At 47.4% G+C, this 18,757-nt stretch overlaps 1 protein-coding gene across 2 annotated transcripts in view; it reads left to right on the top strand.

Annotated features, from left to right (window-relative positions):
- The window catches only part of Liprin-alpha (PTPRF interacting protein alpha), a 97,342-nt gene that overhangs the window by 48,495 nt on the left and 30,090 nt on the right, over window positions 1-18,757 (top strand). For both annotated transcript variants that reach the window (XM_084600701.1, XM_084600700.1), the window contains 3 exons: window positions 368-476; window positions 2,378-2,459; window positions 7,231-7,431. In XM_084600701.1, coding sequence (XP_084456827.1) covers window positions 368-476; window positions 2,378-2,459; window positions 7,231-7,431 — 392 coding nt within the window. The remainder of the gene's footprint in view (window positions 1-367; window positions 477-2,377; window positions 2,460-7,230; window positions 7,432-18,757) is intronic.

The following is an 18,757-nucleotide window of genomic DNA, read 5'->3' as shown; positions in this document are numbered from 1 at the left end:
TTGTTGGGTAATGGTCAAGAAGAACTTATTTCCCATGTAGTCAATTATCGACCGAGTGGTTTAACAGATGCCTAGTGTGTACATATTCTCTCCCACCCCCTTCTTTATTTTGTACATGCAAAACACGGCAGGAGGTGAGCGTTAGTTCCTGTGTTCTTGTTGTTCATAAGTTACCTCACCATCTTAAATTCTTTTGTGCAGCTTGAACCACGAGATTCTGGCCAATAGCTTCGCGCACGCGTGTGCATGTGTGCGTGCGTGCATTGTGTGGGAAAAGAATGCAACTTGCCTACCCTATTTTCTATGTTATAGTACTGGCAGACAGGCATGTGAAGACAACATGCCTGCTTTCTGTGCATGTGTGCAGGGGGCATCTACATGGACAGTGACATTTGTGTTAGTGACATGGGAACCCTCTCTATGGCTGGGGGTGCACTGGGGCCAAAGACAGAAGTGGATCGACGCACAAAAAAGAAGTGAGTTGTTGCTTCCTTGGGAAAAATTAAAGCCGTTGTTTGCTGGGGGTGACACTGTGGCCTCTCAATTTGGTGTAGTCATTGTGTAGACCAGAACAGGCCGTGTTTTTTGTGCTGGTAGCTGTATACCAGGAGTGTCTCAGGGAAGCTAGCCACTAATTTTAAATGTTTTTTTTTTTTCTTAGGGTGAAGGGAGGGGGGGGGGGAGGAGGTTAAAAGGTTATTTTTACTGCATAGTAATACTGATGTTGGCAGGCATCTGAAATCAGATGAAGCTAGTTAGATAAATTTTAATGTACCCAGCTTTTAAAAAGATACATGCCAATTTGCAGTGCAATAGCTGATCTGTGGCTGGTTACTAGTGACAGCCCTATCACCTTTTCAAATTTAGACACTGCAATTGCCCTTCATGCTGTGACTTGACCAGTTTGTCTACTTCTGGCTGTCACCCATTAATAATTATGAGGGGTTATCATTAACGATGCGCCCTTAACGGTGCGCACACTCCCAGACACCCTTAGAGTGAGTGGGGGTAGCTGTTCCGGTCGCAAAGGAGATGCCCTCGACTTGCGTGGCAAGCTCAGCCGGAATTCAACTACCTTGTAGTGACAGAAGGGGGTGGTCGTTTGGTGCCCAGCGGTCGCCGGTTCAAACCAGAGTAAGGATCGGAGTCAGAAGTAACAAACAAAACACAATTTATGCACAGCAAGAGACGATACAAAAGAATACACAAGATCACTTGAAATACAACAGACGAGAGGTTCACAGAATACAAACACTAAGCATGCAACTACAGAATGATTCAATAACACAGGCTTTACAACAGATCAAACACGAGAGAGTTACATAAACAAACACCAAATTGTTCACCGGGCACTGTTGCAGTCCGACGCCTCAAGAGTCACGATGTGGCTGCCATACGAGACGAGCGCCGCTCCCTTGAAAGTCCGTGGGCTTGCCAGCAGCGGGTGATCCCCGGGAGTCAGCCGAAGCACAGGCGAGCACGCCACAAAACACTGACGAACTGGCTGACTGACTGACTGACTCGACAAGTGGCGCGGTCGCTTTAAATAGGGCGCGCCGCGTCTGTTTGTTAGCACTCGTCAAAGCTAGCGCGCACACACACATAGCTTCGCTGGTTATAGCTCCCTCTTCTCCTCCCGTCGAGCCGCGCGTCATCATTGGCTAGGTCCCATAGAAGATTCCGGAATTTTCTGGCGTATTCCAGTCCGATGAACCACCGTCTTCCCCGGGCAATGGGAAAGAGGGTGACGGCAACGCGTACAAAGCTACGTGCTCTCCCGCGCGGGGAAGGGGGCTTTTCTCTACATGCTTTCCACGCGACGCCGCGCGGGCCTCGCGCTGTGCCGGCTTGATGAAAATGTGCTCCGATTTCGTGACACTGGCACAATTCGAGAAATGCTTCACGGGCCACGTGACCTTTCGTGTCACACTTTGGCTGGAACTGCAAGCACCGATGAGCATCGCAACGTGGGCGGCATAGAGAAGATCATGTGGCACATGCAGTATGAAGCGTAATGTTGTGATTGACGTTGCCCTCCACAGGCACGCAATTTTCAATTTCTCCAGAAAGAGCCACACTTTGTTGCCTATTTGTATGCTTATTAGTGATCAGCTAAAAATCATCAATTGCAACGAGACGCGCATCTGTAGTAGTTAGCGATAAGAACTCAGTTACCTAGCTACTTAGTTATTATTTATCGCCTGTCTTTTCTTTTTTCGTTATGTCACCCAGCAGTATGCAGCAAAAGTGAATCAAAAAGCCTGTTTTTAAAAATTAGTGATGGGCTCTCCTGAAACACTTGGCATAAGAAACCACAGTTGGTTGTTTTAAAGTTCATTGCAAGGTCTGCTTTACTTATGGCCTGCTCTCTCTGCAGGCATGAGCTGTTGGCAGAGGCAATGAAAGCTGGCACACCATTTGCATTATGGAACGGACCCACCATCGTTGCTTGGCTCGAGGTAAGCGTAAGAGCTGGAGTCCTTTTTTCTTTTCCCTTTATTATGTTCAGTCAAATATTATGCCATATCTAAAATGTACTTGCATTGTTTTTTTTTATTCAAATTGGTCGATAATTGTTTCCATCTTTCTTTTTCTTTTACATTTTTGATGGCAGTATGGAAGGTTCAAGAAAGTTTAAAAGAAATTATCTTTGTTTTTTGGGGGGGATAGATACATCTACTGCCACTCAGCTGACAGCCAAGATATAGCAGTGCCTTCTGTAGAGTGATTGTGTCAGAAACAAATTTCTTTGATAGTTTGGTCAGCTACACTAAGCACCACACCAGAGAAATGAGCAAAATTTTCAGGTGCTTGTTAGTTATGAGAAAATAAATTACCTTCTTCCTTCAAGGAGCCCAGTTGCACAGGTCAGCAGCTTAGGCAAATTTTTTCACTTCTTTTTTTTTTTATGTAGCTGCTTTGTTTTATTGTTTCTGTTAAACGGTCATTGATGAGTACTCGTGGAGTTTCATATGCTTTGTTCAGTAAAAAAATCTACACCCTAGCACTGCATCAGGTTTGGGCAAAATGCTAAGGTTGGCTGGCTGGTCGCACAGCACTTGCAGCAGTGTTGCATGTACAGTTGAACCCCGTTATATCGAACCCGGATATATCGAAATTTGGTTATATCGAACTCGCGGAATATCCCCTTGAAAATCTCATGTAAAAGTATAGGAAAGCCGCGTCATATATCGAACTCAATTTCACCGGTCATTCCATGTATCGAACTCCGCCCCACGCACTGGAAAGTGTGCCTTCCCCAAAGACGATCGCATCACCCTTGGCCGTTTGCCGCGTGACGTTTTCAAGTCACGTTATCGTTTCCCGCGGGCCAGCACATGCCGTTTGCAAGCCATATGTGTGGGTGTGCCCATTCTTTCGCCGAGCTATCTGTCTCCTTCAGCACGCGCATGCATGTGCCAAGCCAGCTCAGCCCATTTTCAGACAGACCTCCGACGCTTTCCCCACAATTCCGTTAACCAATTAAAGTTTACTCTCTCCCTTTCTCTCCAGCGTGTGTTGCGAACCCTCTTGGGCGCCTGCGACGTTAAGAAGCAGCAGCTTTTTCTCTCTCTCTCTCTCTCTCTCTTTTTTTTTTTTTTTTGCGAGTCATCCATTCTTATCGTTGTGCTGTACGCGCGGCGTAGCGTAAGATATGGCGGCTGCGGTCGTTTAAAAGCAACAAGTTTTTTTTTTTTTGCGGGAGTCATTTATGTTTGCATGTATAAATCTACGAAAGCACGCGGTCAGCTGCTACGATCGTGACGGCCGCCCCAAGCGCGGCGTGATAAATCGAACCAGGCTTGTGCAATCACGCCATCATGGGCACTCTGCCAAGTTCGTTCCCCGCCACCAGCAGGAGCTATCAAAAGATAAAACGCCCGGCGTTATCGCTGCCCATCTTGGCACGCTGCCAAGAAATGAGCTGTGGATGAGACGACCGAAACGGAATGACGTGCAAAAACGCATGCAATGTAAGGAGTGACGCATGCAAGCGAAAACGCTCGCGATTTGTTTTGAGCGGCCGCTGTGGCTCGAGCGGCAAGAGGGACACAGTTCCAACAAGTTTGAAATCTTTCGCTCTGTCGCTGCCGCTCGTCGCATAGATCGCTCAATCGTTTGCATGTGAGCGAGCTGGCCTTAACGCTTTTTTTTTTTCTTTTCCAAATTCTGGGGTGCAAAAGTGGAGGGTGGGTTCATTATGCGAGTGGGTTGATTACGCGACAAATACGGTATCATTTTTTCGCATCGTAAGTGCCGTCACAAGCCGATTTCTGTATATCGAATTATTGATATATCGAACTATTTCGCGATCCCCTTCGAGTTCGATATATCCGGGTTCGACTGTACTACTACATCACACGGTGCAATAAAAGCAGCGTGCTTCTGCCTCTGTCAGGTGGGCAATGCCCACTTTTGCATACACACCTCCTGCAGTGCAATTTTTCTTCCGGTCTGGTATAAGCAGGCAGTGAAATTGCTTTCATTGAAAATGCAGCAGAATTTTCTCATTAATTCAAACTCGAAGGGACCCCAGGATTTTGTTTGACTCTGATATATGACTCTGAGCAAGATTACTGTGCACATTATAATTAAGTATCCACTTAAATCACATTTTAAGCACTTCTCTTTTATTACACAATAAAAACAGCAGAGGTGAAGGATCCAGAACAAGTTTATTGGAAATATATGGCTGACTAAACCGTTTGAAGAAATCATGAATTGATTGCTTCTTTTTTACATGTGCGTTCAGAACAAAGTTCTCTATTCCAGTAAGAGCAGCCAGTTCTTTTTCAGAATTTTTTGCTGCAGTCAGAAATTTTCGGACTCCGGCAAGGTAGTTAAAGGCTTGTGCTGCTGTCACAGAGGATTGTTCTTCTGATTCCTCCTCTTCACTTTCGCTGCTGTACTGTGCTAGCAGCACCTCAGCTACTAAGTCGTCCAGTGTGTCTTCCCTGCACACGCAGAGGTTATCGTCAGCAGCTGTGGCGTGTGCTTGGAGGGCAGAAAGCACTAGCCCTGCATCATCGCTCTCCATTTGGAGGCAGTCTTCATTTTCATATTGAGCGCAGTCAGGCAAAGTGTCACTGCTGTGGCCTGGTATGCGGAAGGCATGCTGGAAGCAGTTCCATATCGTTGCTGGCGTTACTGCACTCCATGCGTCAGCTAGCATTTCCACCGACGACAGCAATGTTACGCTGTATGACATGGAATTGTCCGTGCATATTAGCATCCTCTTAAGGAGTAGCTTCCTGTAGTTTGTCTTCAGACATTTGATCACCCCCTGATCCAGGGACTGGAGAACAGCAGTTGTGTTTGGAGGGAGGAATTCAAGACGAATTGCCTCCATGCCCTCCACATCACCGTGAGCGGGACAGTTTTCAACAATCATCAGCACTTCTCTTTTATCGCGTTTGAACACCACATCAAGTTTCTGCAGCCACTCTTAAAACAAAGATTGTGTCATCCACATATGTGAATTTGCTGCATATGAAACGGGTAGAGTTCAGACGCCTTTAAAGCACCTCGGATGCTTTGATTTGCCCACAACGAAAAGTTCGGGCTTGTGGCTACAATCCATATTGGCACAAACCATGACTGTGAGTCGCTCCTTGCTCAGCTTACCGCCGGTACAACGTTCCCCCTTGCGACACAATGTTTGCTGAGGCAGGCACATGAAGAATAGTTCCATTTCATCAGCATTATAAATATCTGCCAGAGAGTATTCAAGCAGTAGGCTCTGAAGACGCGTCTGCTGCCAGTCGGTAGTAACCGGTCGGTAGCAACCGCCTCATTCACCGCTGCCGCTTCTCCACTTACAGTTTTGAAAGCGAGGCCATGTCGCTCCTTGAATCGCAACACCCATCCATCACTACACTTGAAATCGTCAATTCAAAAGTGCACAGACAATTCTTCGGTCTTCTCTCGCAATATCAGTCCACTTACTGGTAGATTGGAGCTCCGGGCGCGCTTAAGCCGAAGGAGAACCGCCTTCTCAAGCTCTAGATGTGCCGCCTCCCTAAGCCTTTTTCTGTCAGGAGCGAAGCGACTTGTGTTGTTTCGCAGCTTGTCTTTCGTATTCACAATCATCGTCAGCATACTTTTTGTTATCGCATACTTCAATGCCACAGCAGTCTTTTTCGTTCTAGTCTCAACCTCTTCTATGGCTGCCAATTGTCCGATACTTCCTTCGCGGAGACATGGTGCTACCGACGCGGGCAACCGACCAGGGAAAGAAAAGCACGAGCGGTCACGTGATTTGCAGTCGGCCGACGCTACTCGCGTCACTTTCGCGTCACTTTCGCATCCTTTTTTTTTTCCCCCCCTGCAGTTTTGAGAATTTTGACAAGTGCAGGCAGACAGTCGTCTTTTCCACAAGTTTTGAGGGTTAAGTGTTTTAATTTCCAATTTTCTCCACAAAAAGTTGAACAGCGCTCTTTGGGAGGCTTTTGTTTCGAACGTTTGTTTCGAACGTTTGTTTCGAACGTTTGTTTGTTAGGCTGTTCTTCGCTTTCTTTTCTTTTTTAAGTCATAGTGCGCTTATTTTCACATTTTCCACTGTTGTGTTATAAGAACTCAGGTTTTTCGCCAGTGGCGGAAATGATAGCCGATAATTTTCCGGTATGGGGAAGCTAAAAGCACTAATTAACCGAATTGCGGTGTTTGAATTAAGCGGCGTTGAAATACATTGAAAATATGACGAGCCAACCAAAAATTTGATTTTTGTTTGAAATAACTGAAAGTACAAATTATCAGAGTTTGAATTATCGCGAGTCTACTGTATTAAAGCCTAAAAATGCATGGTGCCCTATGGAGATGAAGCTATGAACACTGAAATATTTTGTTACTACAGTAGAACCCCTTTATAGTAAAGTCAGTGGTACCAGCAAAAATGTTTACTTTAAAAATCTTCAAAAATCTTTTAAAATTCCCCAAAGTGATTAGTAATAAGGGAGCAATCACCCTTTAGTAGCATCCACCCAAATGCATTTATACGGCTGCAGATGAAAGCCATACAGCTTTCACATAAGCTTCGTAGTTGACAAAAAATTCATCCTGGTCCGAGGAGGATGGTACGAGTAATTGCTTCCTGATATAGACCATGCTTCCCACATTTAGAACAGATCTTCGTTTCTTCTTTTTGGATATATATATTAAGAGTCACTATATTGGCAGTAATGATTGACGACTGTGCAGACAATCATTTGATGTCCTTTGCTCTCTCTGCAGCTTTGGGTGGGCATGCCAGCGTGGTATGTGGCAGCATGTCGAGCGAATGTGAAGAGTGGCGCCATCATGTCGGCGCTGTCAGACACCGAGATCCAGCGGGAGATTGGCATCAGTAATCCACTGCACCGGCTCAAGCTGCGTCTGGCCATCCAGGAGATGGTGGCCCTCACCAGCCCTTCAGCTGCCAAGCCCGCCCGCACGGCAAGTTCTGCTCAGGCACTTTGATCATAGCAGTTCTCAGAAGCTCAGCTATCCTCAGTGGTCAGTTTACAGGTATTAACGGACTGTGATGCCATCAGTGAGCTGGGAAAGAAGTTAGCAATGGCCAGCAGTTAGATTTTAGTTACCAGTAGCGCCGTAGCACCTCCAGGATCTGGTTCGTCAACTACCTTCGTGTTTTGAGCAGTGCTGAGCAATGAATGCCACAGGTGATGTGACAGTCTTGCTAACATCCATGTTCTGTGCCACTTGGGATGCCAGAATGTGACGTATGGATTTCATTGGCAGTTTTGGAACTGGCGTACCTAATGTAACGCCTGGAAACTACGAAAATAACTTGGCACTGATTCTTCTGCACACAAGAAATAATGCAATGAACAAGCATCTGAAAATTATTTAAAGCATTTAATGGAACAAAATTGGCACGTACAAACACAACCGCGAGATGTGGATTTATAGGCTACTCACCGTCAGAGTCTGAAGGCAGCTCTTTCTTGCTGTCCGCGGGGGCATCTGTTAAAGCAGATGCTGCGTGTACTGTGCAACATCATGAACCACGAGCACCCACGCTTAGCTGTGCGTGGCATCGCCGTGTCTGGGGAAAAGAGGGATCCTGGTGGTTGAGCAGATGCCGAGTGTTTGGATCCTAAAGGCCCCTCAACGATGGCAACACCCCACTTTGACCCATGCTTCCCGTAGAAGGCACCTCCGGGCTGACCCACCCAGAGAGAAATCGGCAGTCGCCTTTTCCTATCGTCCCCTCCATCTTTTGCTTTCCTATTTTCTGCCAACTTCTTTGCTTCTTCCTACTTCCAGGCGGCAAGGGTTAATCTTGTGTGGCTAACCACCCTGCGTTAGGCCATATTTGGTTATAGTCGGGTTGTACAGCTGGCATGGGCAGGATTTGCTAGCAATTCCTCTCCCGTCCCCTCGTAGGGCTCCATGCTGGGTGACTGGCATCACAGTTGAACGCATACAATTTTTATGGCTTTGCACCTCCTTAACTCTGACCTCCCTCGAAAAAGAGGGTGCACTGAAGCAGCAGCGCAATAAAAAAAAAGAAAAAAAACATATCTGACCAGTTTTCCAATGATCCACATTGTTCACAGCAAACACACTGAAAAGGCCGCTCATCTTGTCTCACCATTCCTGTTTACCAGGACTTTGACAAATTTTATAGGAGAAGGCTATAAGGTAAAGAGACTTGGAAATGGCGACCTTCTTTTGGAAGTCCTATATAACCACCAAAGAAGCTGAGAGAAGTGAAAGCTTTCGAAGACATTCCAGTCACAATAAACCCACACCATTCTTTGAACACCGTTCGTTGTGCTGTTTCTGATGATGGCTTGAGATATATACAGTAAAAGCTCGTTAATTCAAATTCCACGGGGCCGCCAGGCCAGTTCGAATTAACCAAAATTCGAACTAATGAAAGTGAGCAAAAATGAAGGCGTTTGGTGCCCGGAGGGCACGAAAAACATTTATTTAGCAAAAAAAGTCTGTTATCATCTTCTGCTTCTTCTCTCTGAGGGCTACCGTACTCACTCGGTCTTCTAGCATGCGAATGCGACGCAGGGAGTCTTCTTCCCACTCTTCAAAGCTGAAGAAAAGGCGCGTGACATTCAGCGCTCCCATAACTTCTGCCGCGGATGGACGCACGGGCTCTTGCTCCTCGTCGTCGTCCTCGTCTTCTGCCTCTTCTGGGACAGACTGCTCCCCAACAATTTCAGCGACAATGTCAAGACAAGATTATGTCTGTCTCTAAAGCGGTGAAACCATCCTTCGGAGGCGACAAAATCTTCCACATTCAAGCGCAGGGCGAAATCGGCCGCCTTCGCCATGATAATTGGGCCGCTCAGTGGAATGTCAGCGCTTCTCATTTCTTTCACCCACGTGATCACAGCGGTCTCAATTTCCGGATACTTGGCTAACCGAAGCCTTTTTCTGTTGCTGGCGAAATCTTCGGCTTCATAGGCATCCTCGATGGCCTTCCTATTTCGGACGTACGTCGACAACGTGCTTGGTGGAATCCCGTGCTTTTTCGCGATTTCCACTTTGCTGGCCTTCCGTTCATCCACCTCGCGTAAAATAGCCACTTTCTCCTTCACCGTCTTGGCACAGTATTTCCCACGCGAACACATCTCGCGGACACAAGCTCGCAACAAGCGGCGTGCAAAACGAGGGCTCACGAAATGCAACACGAAACCGTGGTCGATAACACTAAAACGTCGTTCCTCGAAGGAGTCGCGGCAGGAAAGACTGTTTAGTACTTGTTCCAGCACCCTAGCGGCGCCCCGATGGTTGTGCCATCTATCGTTCTGCCGTGAAAGCTTCCAACGATGGTTTTTAACAGCGCCGCTTGGCGGCGCGCAGTTCGAATTATGGGTGGCGGCGCCAATTTTTGAGTGAATTAACGAGCTGTTACGCGCATAGACTTCTATGCACTGCGGACCGGACCACGATGACTATTTCGAATTATCCAAAATTTCGAATTAACGAGTTGTGAATTAACGAGCTTACTAACTAAAAAGGAAATTCTGGAAGGCCTGAAAGATCAAAATGTTACCAATGTCTACAGAATAAAGATGAGACGTGATGGTAAGGAGATATCCACCAAGCACATTGTTCTGACATTTACCTCGAGCATACTACTGGAATCCGTAGATCTAGGCTACATAAAGCTCCAAGTCACGCAATATATACGAAACACACAACGCTGTTTCAAGTGCCAGCGGTACGGTCATGGCTCTCAGAGCTGTCGGGGCCAGCTGACATGCGCTAAATGCTCCTCCCATGAACATGAGTCAGAAAAATATGAAGCTGAAACGCACCTGCGTGCAAATTGTGAAGGAAAATATCCTGCGTAATTACGTTCATGCTCTGCATGGGAACAAGAAAAAGAAATTTTGACAATCAAAGTAAAAGAAAAGTTGACATTCAAGGAAGCACGACAAGGGACTTCGTCCGAGAAACCTTCCTACTCTGTTGTGGCGCAAGAAGGCACCACAACAGCCTCTGGCCACGCGCAGTGAACCTGGAGAATCTGTGCCCATGGTGGAAGTGGTGCCCACAAAACAGGCCGCGGGGACCTCTGACCACACGGCCAAACACCAGCAGTCACACAGTCAAAAGAATACTAGTCAGCACCGTCAACATCAGACAAACGGCGGTGCTCCGTAGATAGACAGAAAAGAAAAAATCCCCAAATTAAGGGGCCTGAAAATAAAACTTGGCATATGCAACACACAATTGCTTTCATTCACTGGAATTGCAGAGGTCTTTTACATAACATAAGTGACATAAAAGATATATTAGCCACATACTCACCTGTAGCCTCGTGTTTACAGGAAACAAGCTTGGGTTCCAAACACAAGAATATACTTAAAAACTATAAAGTCTTCCACCATGACCGTGATCAGGCGAACAGACTCTCCGGTGGCGTCGCTATAATTGTAAAAAATGGAGTAGCATCACGAGAATTTCCACTTAAAACTAAACTAGAAGCTGTAGCGGTCATGTGAATTTATACATTTTTCAAGCTTAAAGTCGTGGTTTTCTCTGCAGTTTTGCTTTTTGACGTGTGCCAGCGTCGCACACTTTCGTCTTGCGTCGCCGCTGTCCTTGATTTAGTTTATTTAAGCTCTTGACACGGTTTGTCGCTGCTGTATATATGCGAGGGGAACCTGGCGCATGCTCCCATTTCTACCCAAAAACTTAGCTGAAGGAAGCTTGGTTAAACTAGTTGCCAATGTGTAAAGAAGTGAGTGGTCATTCTTGTGTGTGCAACATGCGTTTCATCGATAAAGATTTCATCTATATGGAGTTAGAGCGTTGCGGTCGAAGGACTGGCGGTAATTGAAGTTTATGTTCTTGCGCTTATCACTTGTGCAGCTAACGAAGTCTGACTGCTGGCGGGATATAAAATATACTGGGTTCTTCGCCGAGAACCTACCTGGAGCAAGGAACGTTCGTCCAAAAGAAAGGAGGTGTCAAATTTCTTTTCAGTGAAGGCATTGATGTCTGAAACTAAACGTTTGTGCTGCCATGCGCAGCAGTACGCGTTGTGACTTGCCTTAGACAACTTCAGCAGTAATTTCATGTGACCAAGAAAACAAATCATGGATACCATGATCTGCTCATGTAAGGGTAAAAAAAGAAAACTATGCTGAAAAACTAACGTCTACCCGAAGCTCGAGTGGTCAGTGCACAAGAAGGAATGAACTCACCTCGGCACGGTTGCCTTAAAAGATTTCTTCGCATCATCGCCACCGTAAAATTTGACTATTCAAGGATCAGCTGAATGGCGCCGCTTCTGCCTGCCCGTGCGAAGTGCTCAGCATCTGTCACCACTTGAGAGCTCCATTCCTCAAGCAGGGAAATATGATCACCGAGTAAAACAGTGATGTGGTGGTGCAGCACGCAGTTTTCTCACAATGGTTACCGTTATTTATGACCGCCTATTTTGCTGGATCTGTCATGTGTTCAATTTCTTTAACAACAGCGACAACAACACTGCAGGTATGTGGCATTGTAGCAGTAGTTCAAACGCGCCGGGCTACAGTTCGACAGCTCAACGACTCAGTGAAATGCCTTCTTGCCGAATAGAATTGGCCTAATACCTCAAATAGTGTTCAGCTTGCCCGGACCGAAATTTATATGAAAGAAAGAAATAAATTCAGCATTGACACGCAGCTAAACTGCCTAGGAAAGCATCACACAGCAGCAGTTCAGCACACATTATCCCACTTACTGCATCATGCGGCACTGCCAAGGGGTGGCGCCACAGTATGTCCTCGTGCCCAATAGTCGGTGATTTTAATGCGCACTCCAGTTTTTGGGGTAGTGACCAAACTGATATTAGAGGTCAAGTTATTGAGGATTTTATGCTATGTGTGGTAGGCGTAGCCGGTATAACAAGCAAAACTGTTTATTTATACATCAGGTAATGGTGCCCATTTTTGCTCTGCTTGGCGTGGTCGCCCATGCCGGGGTCTCCCGGCGGTCCGCCTGGTTAGCTTGCCGCTTGGGGCGCTGTCTTCAGTGGTGCCCACAACACCCCCCTTTCTTGAAAGGTTTGATCTCACAGGTCCAGGCGTTCTGGTCGCTTACAAACACGTCCACTTGTGGTGCTCATGTCCCTCAACGGTTGCAGATGTCTTGCTGTACGTCTTGCTTGTCCTATGTCGGTTTGTACAATGTAGGACCTTGGTTCTGATGTTGGGTGTGTTACCACGCCGTGTGATGCAGCTCTAGTGAGGATGCGCACCGCTGTGCCTGCTGGTAAGTGCTCTCGGCTCCGTACCTTGTGCCGGGTGTCGTATGATCGTTTTGCACGAGCTCTGTAGGCTTCATTATTTTGTCTGAATTCACTGTCGTCCCACTTCGGGGCTAGCAGCTTCGAAGTGGTTGGTACTGTGGTGTTCAGACGACGACCCATTAAGAGTTCTGGTGAAAACCCTTCCACGCTGGGTGTGGCCCTGTAGGCAAGCAGCGCTTTGTGTATGTTGGAAGACTTCCTCAAAAGCTGCTTTGCTGTCTGCACAGCCCTCTCAGCCGTACCGTTGCTCTGCGGGTAGTAAGGGCTTGAGGTTGTGTGTGAGGCTCTCCAGTGATGCACTAGTTCTTTGAACTCTGTGGAAGTGAACTGCGGCCCGTTGTCTGTGCGTATTGTCTGTGGAACACCGTACCGTGCAAACATTGGCTCCAAGACTAGGGCTATGTTTTTTGTAGCTGTCCTCGGCAGCTGTTCTAGCTCGAAAAATCGGGAATAGTAGTCTACTACTACAACATACTCTTTCCCCTCCAGCGTGAAGAGATCCATGCCGACTGTGTCCCAAGGGTGTGCTGGCAATGGGGTTTGAAGCAGGGGTTCTGTTTCTGGCTTTCTGTGCTCTCTGCAAGTTGGACACTTTTCCACATAGTCTTCAATGTGCTTGCCTATGCCTGGCCACCATATGCATTCTCGTTGTGCCCAAGTGGCCTGCATGGAGTTTTGCCAGAACCTCTACTCTGATGTCTGGCGGGATGATTATTCTGTCTCCTTTGAATAGCAGATCATCAACGAACGAAATCTCACTAGCCACCTCGACATACCTTTTCAGGTCAGGTGACAGCCCATGCACAGTTGGCCATGATGTAGTGCAGAAGGTAGCCACCCTGAAAAGTGTTTCGTCTGACTGGATGCTTGCCCTGATTCTGTCCAGCATTTGCTTTGAAGCAGGGAGCTGTTCAAGTGCTGATTCTTCAAACTCGCGCACTGCACTCTCCAGAGTTCTTTCTTTGTCTGCTGGTTTCCCAGATGGCTTCCGGGACAGAAGGTCAGCTGTGTACAGCTTTTTGCCAGCAGTGTGGGACATGGTGTAGTCGTACTCCAAAAGGCGCATCCTGAAACGTTGAAGGCGAGGACTCAGCTCGTCAAGTCGTTTAGTCGTCAGCAGCGGTAATAACAGCTTGTGGTCCGTTTCCACGTGAAAGGTTGATCCCAGCAGGTATTTGCGGAAATGTTCGCAAGCCCATGTGATTGCCAGTGCCTCCTTTTCGATTTGGGCATATCTTTGTTCTGTATCCGTAAGGGAGCATGATGCATATGCCACAGGTAGGAGCTTTTCGTGCGACTGCTGTAGAAGTACAGCCCCAAGACCGTATGAGGAAGCATCCACAGACACTGTGTGAGGCGACTGAGCATCGTAGTGAGTGAGAATCGGCGTCCTGTTTAAAGCTTGCTTGAGTTTGTCAAAACACTGCTGCTGAACTGGACCCCAGTGCCAGTCGGCGTCTTGGTGGAGCAAGTCTCTGAGAGGCTTCGTAAAGTCTGCTAGCTCTGGAAGAAATTTCGCTAGGTGATTTGCAGAGCCCAACAAAGACCTGACTTTTGACACATCACATCGTGGGTCGAGCTGGACTATGGCCCTAACCTTTTCCGGGTCGGCGCTAACTCCTGTTGAGTTTACGACATCTCCTAAAAATGTTACTTCTGTTTGTCGAAAGGAGCACTTGTCGATATTGAGGGTAACACCTGCATTTTTCAGCTTCCTCAGCACCAGCAGTAGGTTGGTGTCGTGTTTCTCAGCTGTCTTCCCTGAGACAGTGATGTCATCTTGTAGACAACTCACACCATCTAGTCCTTCGAGCACACGGAGCATTTCTCGTTGGTAGAACTCTGGCGCTGTGGAGATTTCGAAGGGAAGCCTCAGGAACTGGAACCTGCCAACTGGTGTGATGAAGGTTGTGTATTCGCGAGAGTCCTTGGACAGTGGCACCTGCCAGTACCCCGCTCGTGCATCTAGGCGGCTGAAAACTGTTGCACCTGCTAATTTTGCAAGACACTCGTCCACCGTAGGCATAAGCACACGTTCGCGTATTATTTGTTGGTTGAGTTGACCATAGTCCACGCAGATGCGCAGCTCATTGTTCTTTTTTCGTGCGACAACCATTGGAAAACACCACTCGGTTGCTCGCTCGATCTTCTGGATGACTCCCAAGTCTTCCATCCTTTCTAGTTCTTTCTTCACAAGTGGAAGCAGTGGAAGAGGCACGCGCCTAGGATAACTGACTGCGTATGGCTCAGCATCCTTTTTGACTTTGATGCGGTACTCAGTCTTCATGACTCCAAGCCCAGACGTTAGCTTTGGGTATGACGCCAAGAAGTTGGGGACATCAGTTGATTGTGCGAGGGTTTCGTCTAGCTCAAGAGGGCGCTGTAGAATCCCAAGTGATTTTATAGCTGGTCGACAGAGCAGCAGTTCTTTTAATCCTTTGATGATGAAGACTGCTTCTTGGACTTCAGTGTTGCGCCAGGTGACTGTTGCATCGATGTAGCCAAGAGTGGCTATCGCTGTCAGGCCTGGGCCTATCAACAGCTGTTGCGTTGACTTGATGGGTCCCATGACTGTTCTGTCGTACTGGTCGTGTGCGATTGCAGTCACATCCGCGCCGGTGTCGACCTTGAAGGTCTTTTGTTCACTCCTACTTTGATTTCACCTAGATATAGCTCTCCAAGATCTTTTGGTTGTTATCGGATACTCAGGGTCTCGTCCTTCGGCTTAGACATGCAGACGCAGGCGTAGTGGCCTTTTTTCCCACACTGGTTGCACGTCTTGTCTATTGCGGGACACGTGTCTTCGTATGGTCACGCACACCACCACACCACTTGCAGCGTTCGTCTCCCGTCTTGTGTGTACGTTTAGGGCGCGACTTGAAAGGCACCTTCGCTTCGTTCCGGCGAGTTTTGACGTTTGTCTGGCCGCGAACTTCTCCCATGTCAAGAGCTGGCTGTTCGATGGAGCGAATTTCCTTGTGTTGAAGTTTCACGCTCTCTGAATTGCGGGCAGCTGTGATTGCTTTTTCGAGAGTGAGTTCTGCGTCAAGCTGCAGGCTCTCGCTAAGTTTTACGTCTTGCAAGCCGACCACGAGCCTGTCCCGAATCAGTTCGTGTTTGAGAGTCCCGTAATCGCATCTTTTGGCCATCTTGAACAGTTCAGTCGCAGATGCGTCAACGTTTTCATGCTGCTCTTGTTTCCGAGAGTTAAATCGCGCTCTCTCATAGATGACTTTCTTTCGAGGTAGGAAATGCTTTTCAAAAGCACTTACCACGGCGGAGTATGATGCCATCTGTTCGTCTGTCAGTTTCAAAGCAGCGAGCACGACCTCCGCTTCTTCGCCCATGGCGTAGAGTAATGTGTTGATTTGCGTCGTCTCGTCCTGTCCTGTCAGACCGGAAACGAGTCGGTAGCGTTCCCACCTGCGGTGCCATCGTGTCCAATTTTCGGGCTTGTGGAAATCGAGCTTTGTCGGCAGTTCCACGGCGAGCGGGTTGAACGTCATTCTCGGAGTGCCGCTCGCGCGCTCTTCGTTTGCGCCGCAAGTGTCTGGCATGACGCTGCGGCCGCTTACGTTGGGCTCGCTGTCCTTCTGGGTGTCACACTGCGTTGGTTATCCCGCCGCTGCCACCATGTGGCAGACGTAGCCGGTATAACAAGCAAAACTGTTTATTTATACATCAGGTAATGGCGCCCGTTGTTGCTCTGCTTGGCGCGGTTGCCCATGCGGGGGTCTCCCGGCGGTCCGCCTGGTTAGCTTGCCGCTTGGGGCGCTGTCGTCAGTGGCGCCCACAACACTATGTAATAACATTTGTCTACTAAACACCAGAAAACCCACCTATGGTTCCCCTACTCAGGGAAAATGTCCTGTATAGATTTATCTTTTAGCTCACCCTCTGTTTTTAAAGATTTTAAATGGCACTGCCTAGACAATCCATATGGAAGCGACTACTTGCCAGTGCTAAGCAACCTAACATCTTACTGAAATCATCACAACAAAGCCACGATGCTGGAAACTAAATTTAGCCAACTGGGCAATATTCAAAGAAAAGGCCAGACCTAACAAGGTAGCCTGCAATGAGCTCAGTATAGACGAAATTAATGAAGCTATCACAAACTGCATTATTACAGCAGTGCACCTAGCAATCCTTTCTAGCAGCTTCTAGTTCATCACACTACACAGAATCCTTACTAAAGTACAAAAAGACAGCGGAGAAACAAAGACTGCCGACAAATAGCAGTACATATGAGGCGTTCAACAAACTATTTACACTCCAAGAACTGCATGCAGTAGTGTATGCTGGTAAACAGACTGCACCTGGCCCAGACGAAATTCGTTATCAGATGCTAGCCCACCTTTCCAAATCATCCATAAAAGCACTATTAAATAAATTCCTTTAACAAATTCTGGGTATCAGGTAAAATACCCGAGGCCTGGAAGAAAGCCATTGTTCCATTTCTGAAACACGAAAAGCCCTGCTCTTCTCTTAGCAGCTACAGACCCATATACTCCGTTTCATACATCAGGTGCAACGCAGCAAAAGCTACGCAAATAGTCTGCAAAGTAAAAAAAAAGAAAAAAAAAACAGGAGGCGTATCACTACGCGCTCGTTCTGTGGCCGAGTGGTTCCTGCGGAAACGGGCTCTATTCCGAGCATACATGTTCGCAATAAATTGCTTCGCATGCCTAGACATCTTCGCAGTGCGGATCTTATCGAAAAAATGCGCACTGAAGAACCATTTTCTCAAAATGAGATGCGCAGCGCGGAGGGCACAGCCAGTGCCATCTAGTGGCACAGCTGGCAAGGTTGCGGGGCAGCGAAAACGCGGCACAAACAAAAACGACATAAAAAAAACATACAAATTCACCGAATCCGACCCTTTCTTCCTAAAAACGATGCTTTTTATGAAATTGATGGCGAATGTAAGATGTATTAAGCTTGCAGACAAAGCAACAACTATTTTCGCTCGTCAAAAGCAGGCACTATTTTTCATCGCGGATGCGGAGAGCGCAAACAAGAGCTGTAGCTTTGGCAGTGTTGCACTTGATGTATGAAACGGAATATAGGCCTCATTAGCTGCCTGGCAAAATCCTTTGAAAGTGTGGTGAACAGTAGATTAACCTACATCCTAGAAACCCACAATATTGTCTATGTTTTATCAGTGCAGTTTAAAGAAACTTACTCTACAACTGATCATTTAATACGTCTCGAGAATACCGTGAGAGAAGCTTTTGTACACAAACACTGCCTTGTGTTTTTCAATTTAGAAAAAGCATACGATACAACCTGGAGACTCGGGATTCTTCAAGACCTAGCTGAGCTTGGCATTCGCAACAGGATGTTAAACTGCATAAAATATTTCCTTTCTAACGTTCATTCCGTGTGCATCTGGGCTCAACTCTTTAAAATAATTTCGTTCAGGAAAATGATGTACAGTCGAACCCGGTTATATCGAACCCGGATATATAGAATTTTGGTTATATCGAACTCACGAAATATCCCCTTGAAAATCCCATGTAAAAGTATGGGAAAGCCGCGTCATATATCGAACTCAATTTCACCGGTCGTTCGATATATCGAACTTCGCGCCACGCACTGGAAAGTGTGCCTTCCCCAAAGACGATCGCATCACCCTTGGCCGTTTGCCGCGTGACGTTTTCAAGCCACGCGCGGAAGGAATGAGAGGGGACAATTCGGCGACGGCTGGTCAGGGCAGCGCCGCGCCCATTCGCCAAAGGCACGCGCATCTACAGTTGTCGTTTCCCGCGCGCCAGCACATGACGTTTGCAAGCCATGTGCGGGGGTGTGCCCATTCTTTTGCCAAGCTATCTCTCTCCTTCAGCACGCGCAACGCATGCGCCAAGCCAGCTCAGCCCGTTTTCAGACAGACATCGGACGCTTTACCCAGCGTGTGTTGCGAACCCTCTGCGTGCGGCGGCTGAAGTGGCTACGGCGCCTGCAGATGTTAAGAAGCGGCAGCTCTCTCTT

The sequence above is a fragment of the Amblyomma maculatum genome, chromosome 4, assembly GCF_055883805.1.
Source record: "Amblyomma maculatum isolate TAMU_Amacu chromosome 4, ASM5588380v1, whole genome shotgun sequence".
In the NCBI taxonomy this organism is placed as follows: Eukaryota; Metazoa; Arthropoda; class Arachnida; order Ixodida; family Ixodidae; genus Amblyomma; species Amblyomma maculatum.
The sequence above is the reverse complement of the archived record's forward strand: the minus strand, read 5'-3'. Positions and strand labels throughout refer to the sequence as shown.